This window comes from Neoarius graeffei, chromosome 20 (genome assembly GCF_027579695.1).
Source record: "Neoarius graeffei isolate fNeoGra1 chromosome 20, fNeoGra1.pri, whole genome shotgun sequence".
In the NCBI taxonomy this organism is placed as follows: domain Eukaryota; kingdom Metazoa; phylum Chordata; class Actinopteri; order Siluriformes; family Ariidae; genus Neoarius; species Neoarius graeffei.
In genome coordinates, this window is record NC_083588.1 from 7,377,077 (window position 1) to 7,388,247 (window position 11,171).

General features: G+C 40.0%; 3 gene segments (V, D, J or C); all 3 read right to left on the reverse strand.

Moving 5' to 3' along the window:
* Positions 1-250: 250 nt before the first annotated feature.
* LOC132869394 (Ig heavy chain V region 914-like) lies at positions 251-703 on the reverse strand. The segment is given in 2 exon segments: positions 251-564; positions 655-703. Coding segments are annotated over 2 exon segments (363 nt in total).
* Positions 704-8,841: 8,138 nt separating this feature from the next.
* Positions 8,842-9,340, reverse strand: LOC132868316 (Ig heavy chain V region 914-like). The segment is given in 2 exon segments: positions 8,842-9,149; positions 9,243-9,340. Coding segments are annotated over 2 exon segments (351 nt in total).
* Positions 9,341-10,399: 1,059 nt separating this feature from the next.
* On the reverse strand, positions 10,400-10,970 carry LOC132869395 (immunoglobulin heavy variable 3-66-like). The segment is given in 2 exon segments: positions 10,400-10,704; positions 10,934-10,970. Coding segments are annotated over 2 exon segments (342 nt in total).
* Between the last annotated feature and the right edge of the window lie 201 nt (positions 10,971-11,171).

The window sequence follows — 11,171 nt, forward strand, 5'->3', positions numbered from 1 at the left end:
TTTTCTCACACATGAAACACAGACACTGATTTGTTGAGGTGATTATTGTAACTTAATGATACGACAGTAAAACAAGTCCTTCTTCGTGAAACTCAGTCAATATTTCAAAAAATAAATTACATGAAACTCCATTGTCATTAGTATTCATTTTTGCGTGAGACTTGGATTGATAAGTTCTGTATCTTGTGGACATTCTGTTATACTGTACACTGTATGAGGTGTTTTTGTACAGGGATGTTGTTGATTTGTCTCACTGTGGTTCACGAGCACAGTAGTACACAGCTGTGTCTTCAGTCTGCATGTTCTGCCCTGTTAATGTTACTGTGCTGCTGGACGTGTCTCTGGAAACCTGAAACCTGCTTTTCAGTTTCTCACTGTAGTAAGTGCTCCCATCATAACATATCTCTCCGATCCATTCCAGAGTTTTTCCTGCAGGTTGTCGGATCCAGTGTGTACAATAGGTACTCGTTAATGAATATCCAGACACTTTACAGGTCAGAGTCAGTGACTGACCAGGGGTTAATACTGTGGATCCGGTCTGGATCAGCTCAACACAGTGAACACCTGGGAAAAAAAAGTTATTTTAAATTTTGGAAAAGCAAAAAGCTCTCAGGAAGAAAAAGTGTATTAAATGTCAAATGTAAAAACACTTACAGTGTACGGCTGCCAGCAGCAGCAGCAGCAGAGGGGATGTAGCGATCATGGTGTGTGTTGAAGCAGAAGAAGTAAAAGCTCTTGGTCTTCACTGCTTAAATATATAACAGGGAAGGACATTTGCATGGAGGCACTCCTTCTCTTCAGGGAAATTTGATGGATTCTTCTACATGAGAAAACCTCCCCATCTCTCAAACATCTCCAATCTGTGACTTTAAATGTATAATAATTGAAAACATTGCATCATGTCTGTTTGTAGATCGATCTATCAGTCCTGTGTGTCTTTTAATAAATAAGAAGCTGAAGGCAGTTGTTCATGAGCGAGTTTCTCAGTTTTTTTCTGGTGAATTTATTCAAAGAAGATGAAATTCTATGTTTATTCATGAATAGTTCTGTTTAATTTGGACCCTTAGATTATAACAGCATTATAAAATGCATCTTATCATGTGAGAAACTTCACACACCACAGAAGGATGTTGTTCCATAATACACAGCTGTCTCTTCACTTTCTGTCCTTATCGATATTTACAGTGGTGCTTGAAAGTTTGTGAACCCTTTAGAATTTTCTATATTTCTGCATAAATATGACCTAAAACATCATCAGATTTTCACACAAGTCTGAAAAGTAGATAAAGAGAACCCAGTTAAACAAATGAGACAAAAATATTATACTTGGTCATTTATTTATTGAGGAAAATGACCCAATATTACATATCTGTGAGTGGCAAAAGTATGTGAACCTTTGCTTTCAGTATCTGGTGTGACCCCCTTGTGCAGCAATAACTGCAACTAAACGTTTCCGGTAACTGCTGATCAGTCCTGCACACCAGCCTGGAGGAATTTTAGCCCATTCCTCTGAACAAAACAGCTTCAACTCTGGGATGTTGGTGGGTTTCCTCACATGAACTGCTTACTTCAGGTCCTTCCACAACATTTGGATTGGATTAAGGTCAGGACTTTGACTTGGCCATTCCAAAACATTAACTTTATTCTTCTTTAACCATTCTTTGGTAGAATGACTTGTGTGCTTAGGGTCATTGTCTTGCTGCATGACCCACCTTCTCTTGAGATTCAGTTCATGGACAGATGTCCTGACATTTTACTTTAGAATTCACTGGTATAATTCAGAATTCATTGTTCCATCAATGATGGCAAGCTATCCTGGCCCAGATGCAGCAAAACGGGCCCAAACCATGATACTACCACCACCATGTTTCACAGCTGGGATAAGGTTCTTATGCTGTAATGCAGTGGTTTCCTTTCTGCAAACATAATGCTTCTCATTTAAACCAAAATTCTATTTTGGTTTCATCCATCCACAGAACATTTTTCCAATAGCCTTCTGGCTTGTCCACATGATCTTTAGCAAACTACAGACAAGCAGCAATGTTCTTTTTGGAGAGCAGTGGCTTTCTCCTTGCAACCCTGCCATGCAGACCACTGTTGTTCAGTGTTCTCCTGATGGTGGACTCATGAACATTAACATTAGCCAATGTGAGAGAGGCCTTCAGTTGCTTAGAAGTTACCCTGGGGTCCTTTGTGACCTCGCCGACTGTTACACACCTTACTCTTGGAGTGATCGTTGTTGGTCGACCACTCCTGGGGAGGGTAACAATGGTCTTGAATTTCCTCCATTTGTACACAGTCTGTCTGACTGTGGATTGGTGGAGTCCAAACTCTTTAGAGATGGTTTTGTAACCTTTTCCAGCCTGATGAGCATCAACAACGCTTTTTCTGAGGTCCTCAGAAACCTCCTTTGTTCGTGCCATGATACATTTCCACAAACGTGTGTTGTGAAGATCAGACTTTGATTGATCCCTGTTCTTTAAATAAAACAGGGTGCCCACTCACACCTGATTGCCATCCCAATTGATTGAAAACACCTGACTCTAATTTCACCTTCAAATTAACTGCTTATCCGAGAGGTTCATATACTTTTGCCACTCAGAGATATGTAATATTGGATTATTTTCCTCAGTAGATAAATGACCAAGTATAATATTTTTGTCTCATTTGTTTAACCAGGCTCTCTTTATCTACTTTTAGGACTTGTGTGAAAATCTGATGATGTTTTAAGTCATATTTATTCAGAAATATAGAAAATTCTAAAGGGTTCACAAACTTTCAAGCACCACTGTAATTTGTCCAACCTGTGTTGTGGATTTTCTTCCATACTGAGATCAGATGAACTGATGAGACCATACGAGCAACCTCACTTTATTATCAATCTCTCAAGTGAAGAACAGACTCTTACACAGTGTCTTCAGAACAGTCTTTGTCTCACAGCTCTTTATCCTGTGTCTACTGAGAAGCTGAACTGGAACCAGTTCACACACACACGTATTACTTGTTCGTCACCTTTTATCCAAAGTGGACACCAGAATGTGTTCTTGCAATATTATCAGTCTCATGTCCTCATCAAGATTCCAGAGAAACTTCCAGAAGAACAAACGCTCCTCAGATTAAAAGACAAATATGGAGCTGGAAGAATTCAGCATCTGATGAAAAACAGTAGTTTTACATCAAATAATAAAATGTTTGCAATTCCATGATCAAATTTAAACCTCGATTAAACAACACTGCTCAGAAATCTTTGATAAAAATGGAACAGAGTTTTAGTCTCCCATGTCATGATGGAATAAATGTGTGAGTCCTGATGATGTAACAGAGGAGAAACACACTGTATTTTTCCTGAATCCACTCCTTACACATTTATTCCAACTGTAAATTGAAGGGATTAATAATGGTTTTGGAAATTAAGTTTTTGGAAGGAAAAAACACAGCTGAATATGACCGTGGTCAAAATTCTTCTTCTCTTCCTCCTCTATGCCCATTGCCTATCGATTTTACTTGAAAACTCTCCAGTATAATGGTATTTCTAGGTCCTGAAATTTCATGAATTTCAATTTGACCACAAAACAAGCAAATAAATAAATAAATGTTTTTATCAAGGCACAACAGCCTTAAATGAATGAATTAATTAATGAATGAAAAATAAATAAATTCTTTCATAAAGGCACAGCAGGCTTAAAGACATTAGGTATTTCTGGCAAACGGAAAAGCATGTGCACATTCACAAAATATAAGAGTTCCTGACTATTTACTGACTAATTCACCAAACAGTGTGGATTCTGCAGCCTGGTTTAATGAGACACTGATATAATCGACCTGCAAGGTCTTCGCTTCATAACAATGTTGTAGTTAGAGTTAATGACTTTAATGTAAATCCCAGGAGAACATGTTCTCATATTTATTCCACTCTCTCAGTCCTTTGAAGCTCAGCATGTTGGGTAGATGTTGTGTGAATAGAGAAAGAGCGCCCCTCACAGGCCTTAAAGCTGAAAGAAAAACATCATGTTCAGACATTTCTAATGTGGCTGCAGGATAAAAATACAGGAGACACGACAAGACCAAAGGTGGAGGAAACTTGCTAAATTTGACTGTTAAAAATGGAAAACAACTTGCACTTCTACTGGTTAGAACTGGCTGTATTATTTTTCTCTTGCTGTTCAATAACTTATTGATGTCAGAGAATAGATTTATGGATGATTTACTCCACCTTCCTTTTTCCCAGAATGCCTTTGGAGGAGAAACTAAAAGTCGGTCAATTAATGACACATTTTCTGATCAAATACAAATTACACAAAAGGACAGACAACAGAACTGCAATTTACTCCACATTATTCTGATGATGCCATGGATGAGACCTCATGATACAATGCATGACTCACCATTCACAGTTTAACTGGCAAGCATTTGATAGATATTAGATTTGAGCCTGTCAACTATTAATTGACTGTTTGCATGATTAAAAATGACACAAACTATAAAAACTTCATTCCAGTGGAAGAAAGTAAAAGTGTGACTGAGATGGTTTACTAGTTGCATTGAGAGGATGTCTCAAACGCGTCTCAAAGTTTTTGTAAGGGGAATCCACTACTGTGTGTCACTGTGTATATCTTGCGCAGTCATACACAGCTGTGTCTTCAGTCTGCAGATTCTGTCCTAGAATTGTTATTGTTTTAGTAGCAGTGTCTCTGGAGATGCTGAACCTATTTTTCAGTTTCTCACTGTAATATAGACTCCCACCACCCCAGATTTCTCCAATCCATTCCAGACTTTTTCCTGCAGGTTGTCGGATCCAAGCTGTATCATAGCTCGTAAGTCAGTATGAAACCTTGCAGTGGATGGAGAAACTCTGGCCTGGCTGGACTGTCATGGAAGCAGGCTGAGTCAGTTCCTCACCAAGCACATCTGTGGAGGAAAACACATGGTGATATCTCACACAATATACGCTGCACATTTATTGTTATTGTAGGAAATGAATGAATTTGACAAAGCACTCACAGGAAGCAGCTGCCAGCAGGAGCAGTAGAGATGGAGAGAACATGGTGTGTGTTGTTTGTACTGGGGTCTTCTCTGTTCTCCAAAGTTTAACAGAGACCATCACACCACATAAATAGAGCAATATCCAGCCCTGACGCTTGTATTTGCTTATCTGCTGCTGATTGGAGGAGAACAGAGTTAAAATTTATTTAAATCATGAGGAGGAGATTCATCTGATGGAGAATGTGTGGCTTTTTAATGGAACAAATCTTTTCCATGACAGAAAGCTCTTTAGAAACTTCCATTATTTATAAATCAATAACAGAAGGAATTATATATCTAGAGAAACTCACAACAAGGATTAGAGACTAAATTTGCACTCGGAAGATGCTCTAGACTGGTGGTTCTCAACCGGTGGGGCGCGGACACTCTCCCAGGGGGGTGCGAGTAGGCTAGGATGAAGGGAAAAAAACAGGAAAAAATCATTTAAAAAAAATCACGAAAATTCCCATGTCGAAAATGCAAGTGGTTGGACTACTATAACACAGAAACAAATCAACCACACAGCTTCATTTCATAAGTACCAATACAGGGGGTGGTATTTTGAGCCTGTAACGTGATGTCATGTAACTGCTAGGCTAGCCTACGATATAAGCGTCTGCACACGTGTTGAGCTTCATTCACTCTAGTCTAGTCTCTTGCCAAGTTCGCTTGTGCCAGCTCTCGCTAGTCTATCTGTTATCAGTGTTGATATCGATCTACTTTAGGCCTTTACTTCAAACCCAAAGAGTCTTTTTAAAGACTAATACCACAAAAAGTATTTTTAAAGACTATCCCAATCTCAGCCCTAGCTATTTTTTAACTGCTAAACATGCACTTAGCTAATAGGGTAAGCCTCTGCCTTTTTCACCGTGTTGCAACACATACACACGCAACACACACGACTAAGACACTCACTCACTCACTCACTCACTCACTCACTCACTCACTCACTCAGGACGACAATCTTACGGGTAAGTCTTCAAATAAAATTGGTATTGCCTGCAAAATTGTTAAACACTTGCATTAAAGAACATGTATAAGTCCCGTCTGATTAGTCCCCGATACTTGTCTCTTAACATAGCCACACATCCAAATTATAATTAACAAAAATGGAGAGATTTCTAGTGAGGACCAACAAGGCAACCGATGCACCACCAGCTGCAAAAAAGGTTCGAAGGTACGATGAAGCAGACCTGCAGTTTGGATTTACAGTCACGGCTGATCTGAGACCTCAGTGTGTCGTGTGTGCCGAGGTGCTAGCAAATGACAGCATGAAGCCCTGCAAACTTAAAAGGCACCTTGAAACAAAACATACTGCTATTAAAGATAAACCGGCAGAATATTTTAAAAGAAAGCTTGATGGCTTCCATCAGCAACAGGCAGCCATTTCAGTGCACAGCACTGTGTCTAAACAGTGTTTGGAGGCATCGTATGTAGTGGCCAAAAGAATAGCTAAACTGGGTAAACCGCATACAATTGCCGAGACTCTCATTTTGCCGGCCGCCCAAGACGTGCATTATAATGATAGGAGATAGTGCAGCAGCCAAACTCGGTGCAGTACCACTGTCCGATGACACAGTCGCTAGGAGGATTTCAGACATGTCTAATGACATCAGAGAGCAACTCATAGAGTTCATAAAACAGAGTCCTTATGATGTGCTGCAGCTGGACGAATCCACTGATATTGTTGGGCAGGCACAGCTCCTCTCCTATGTCAGGTATCTGCGTGACAAGGCGATTGAGGAGGATGTCCTGTTTTGCTGGCCTCTTCAGTCGCACACTACAGGAGAAGCCATCTTCAATGTCCTTGATATTTTTATCTGTGAAAATGGTTTGGCTTGGGACCGATGTGTTGGCCTATGCAAGGATGGTGTGCGGGCAATGACGGGCCGCGAGCGTGGGACCCCCATATTCTCATTAATACTGTTATTAATCCCCTTCGATTTTTTAAGCTTGGGTCCCCCATCCTCACCAAACCCTCGCTCAGATTCATCCATCCCACAATTCCTACTCCGTCACTTCCCACAAGCAACTCCTGACCATTCACCCCACCCAACGCCCATCCTCCGTCCACCTTCCCCTGAAGTGATGTCACTTTGAAAATTAGTATTCATGGCACTTTGGCTTGCGACCGCCCACAGGAAGAAAGTTTGGATTTAAGCGCGAGGACAGCTAGCAGAGCCCATCTCGTCAGTAGCTAACGAAGAGGATCTGACAGCAAGTTGAAAACATGTATGAACAAGGTTGTGCCTGTGTTATTTGTGGCAGTAACACATCAATGTTGCATTTCTTGCCCAAGATAGAAGAGGTGAAGAAGAAATGGTTGGAATTTATCTTTGGAACATCACCAGCGAAGTATAATGCAACGTTAGTACTGTGTTCTGATCATTTCAACCACAGTGACTTTTCAAACTTCGGTGCCTTCAGTCATGGTTTTGCTTCGAGGTTGTTTTTAATACCTGGATTTGTAGTCAAGATGATCGACCACCAGCTCACAAGCTGTAAGTAAAACATGAGCTTTTTGTCACAAAATAGCATGTTCATATTCTCCACGTTAGCATGCATGACATGGTCACAAGCTAGGCAGGGATGAGAGTTTTCCGCTTTTTCTGAGTAAAAAACGTATGCCAAATCTACTGAGATTTTTTTTTATTAATTTCAGGGGGTTGGGGTATGTTCCTTCATGCTTTTCAAACTTTATTAACTCCAACGATGTTTACACATTATTTGTAAGTATTTAAACTCCTTTAAATCTCGTTGAATGTGATATAAAATTCATGTTATCTACATTGTTATTGGTCAAAACATTGATGTCGAGACCATAATAGCCAATTAAAACAGTTTTTACAAAGACACCCACATCCTTTTTAAGTCACTTGTTCATTTTATTCGTTTGTTTGTTCAGTAAAAACCCAAACATTTGTTGAATTTATTTTCTCGCTCGCACATCAATGACGTCAGTGCACGGTATTTTTCTCTTCGCGGTTTGTTCCTTCTCTCTCACCGTAGTAAGACATCCGCTTGTGCTGACGTACTGGAGGTAGCGTCACAGTGCTGTTAGCCAATCAGAGGTAACACGTTTACATGTCATGAATATTAATGAATAAGAGCTGAAATCCTGTCACTCTCCCGCCACCCACTCCTCCACCAAACTAGAACAGCCTGAAACAGGAGAACCACATCATTTTTTTCACCAAAACCGGCTCACAGGGCATTCATTCATACTAGAGACCACCGCACAATTAATGAAAAAAACGATGCAAGGGGACCTTTAAATAAACACCGTATATGAACTTAAAATGTTTTAATTGCTTTTAACAGCATTTAACAAATTATTTAATACTTTTAAAAAGTATTTATTTTCTGTCTGTACCTTTAGTAGGCTGGGCTACATATGGATGATTTACTCAACCTTCCTTTTTCCCCAGAATGCCTTTGGAGGAGAAACTAAAAGTCGGTGGACTAATTACACATTTTCTGATCAAATACAAATTACACAAAAGGACAGACAACAGAACTGCACTTTTAGTGTTTTGTTGTAATAATTTACTCCACATTATTCTGATGATGCCATGGATGAGACCTCATGAGACAAAGCATTACTCAACATGAACAGTTTAACTGGCAAGCATTTGATAGACATTAGATTTGAGCCTGTCAACTATTAATCAGCTGTTTGTGTGATTAAAAATGACACAAACTATTAAAACTTCATTCCACTGAAAGAAAGTAAAAGTGTGACTGAGATGTTTATTAGCTGCATTGAGAGGATGTCTCTCACACGTCTCAATTTTTGTAAGGGGAATCCACTATTCTGTGTCACTGTGTGTATCTCGCACAGTAATACACAGCTGTGTCTTCAGTCTGCAGATTCTGTCCTCGAATTGTTATTGTGTTAGTAGCAGTGTCTCTGGAGATGCTGAACTTGTTTTTCAGTTTCTCACTGTAACCTGTACTACCACCACTACTGATGTATCCAATCCACTCCAGAGTTTTTCCTGCAGGATGTCGGATCCAATTGGTATTAAAGCTTGTCACTGAATATGAAACCTTGCAGTGGATGGAGAGACTCTGGCCTGGCTGGACTGTCATGGAAGCAGGCTGAGTCAGTTCCTCACCATGCACATCTGTGGAGGAAAACACATGGTGACATCTCCCACAATATACGCTGCACATTTATTGTTATTGTAGTAAGTGAATGAATTTGATAAAGCACTCACAGGAAGCAGCTGCCAGCAGGAGCATTAGAGATGGAGAGAACATGGTGTGTGTTGTTTGTACTGGGGTCTTCTCTGTGTTCTCCAAAGTTTAACAGAGACCATCACACCACATAAATAGAGCGATATCCGGCCCTGACACTTGTATTTGCTTATCTGCTGATGATGGGAGGAGAACGGATTTCAAATTTATTTAAATCATGAGGAGGAGATTCATCTGATGGAGAATGTGTGGCTTTTGAATGGAACAAATCTTTTCCATGACAGAAAGCTCTTTACCCAATTCCATTATTTCTAAATCAATAATAAAGGGAATTATACATATAGTGAAACTCACAACAAGAATTAGATACTAAATTTAGGGTGACGATTATCTGTGCTTGAGGACAGAAATTCCTGTCCTACCCAATTCTGCATTTATTTTTCTTTGCAGTATTTTCTCACAAACTCTGTTGGTTCTTTTCCCCACAATATTAACACATTAGTTCTTGAAACCACAGTGACATGAACAAGGATGAAGCAGAAAACATGTCACGCAGCATCACATAAGCTCCCAATACGCTACCATGTTCATGTTTCTGGTCTTTTTTGGCTCCCATAAGCTTCATATCTGACCACATGCTCTGGTGACTTTATTAGAGCTGATTCCCCTCCTGATGCACACCTCAAGTTTGTACTTTTCATCCAACTATTTTTTTTCAAAATTAAACTAATTCCAGTCACATTGTTGGACATCAGTTCTCTCTCAGTCCTTTTAATCTGATATTTTGTGAATATGAACAAAGTTAGAATGCTCCTGTGACTTCATGAGAGCTGATTCCCCTCCTGATGCACACCTCAAGTCTGGACTTGTCTCACAACTATTTTTTTTCTTTTTCTTTTTTTTTCCAACATGAAACATATTTCCAGCCACATTGTTGGACATCAGTCCTCTCTCAGTCCTTTTAATCTGAGTCATTTGAACCTCAACATGTTAGGCAGATGTTGTCAAAGTAGAGAAAGAGCGCCTCTCAGAGGACTTGAAGCAAAATGAAAAGCAGAATGTTCATGAAGATGTTCATAATAAACGACTCTGGGCTTCAGTTTCCTGCTGAGGGAATATTTACAGCTCATGAGGATGTGCTTGTGTCAGTTTTTGTACAGCTCTGGAGTCTGTTGTGTCAGTGTGAGTCTCGTGCACAGTAATAAACAGTCGTCTCTTCAGCTTTCAGACTCTTCACTTCGAGGTACAGCATGTTTTTATTGTTGTCTTTAGTGATGGAGAACTGGCCCTGCAGAGACTGAGCAAATATTGTGTCACTGTAAATGCGCCCAATCCACTCCAGTCCTCGTCCTGGTTTCTGACGGATCCAGTGCATGTAGTTGCTGCCCATTGAGAATCTGGAGACAGTACAGGACAGAGTGACTGATTCTCCAGGTCTCTTCACCACAGAAGCAGAGGAGGTCAGGGCCTGTCCATAAGAATCTGGAAGAGAAGAGTATAACTTGGTAATGTGAAAATGTTTATCAGCACAGAATGGCTTTTTCCTCCCAATAATCTCATGAAAACTCAAAAACTTACATGAAATGAATCCAAATAAAATACACTATCCAAAAATCATCCTTCTCTGAGTGCTGCTTCAGCCAGATTTAAAGTGTGTGGGAGTGTTATCTATCACACTGCTCACTGGAAACTAGAAGAGTCAAGAACATACTGTTATACCCGATGCTATTTGAATAGGGAGTGTCCATGAGCACTATCGATGGATTAAACCCACGACCACAGGCTGCTCGGTGTCGTGATGTGTGGATGATTAGAAGGTTCTATGTGGAACCCGACAACAGAATGTTTTCCAGCTAGAAAGAGTTCCAAGTAGAAGCAGTTTTAGAAGCTGGGAACCCTTAATTATCCACAGAACCGTTAAACCATTCGAATGTATCTGAATGAAAAAG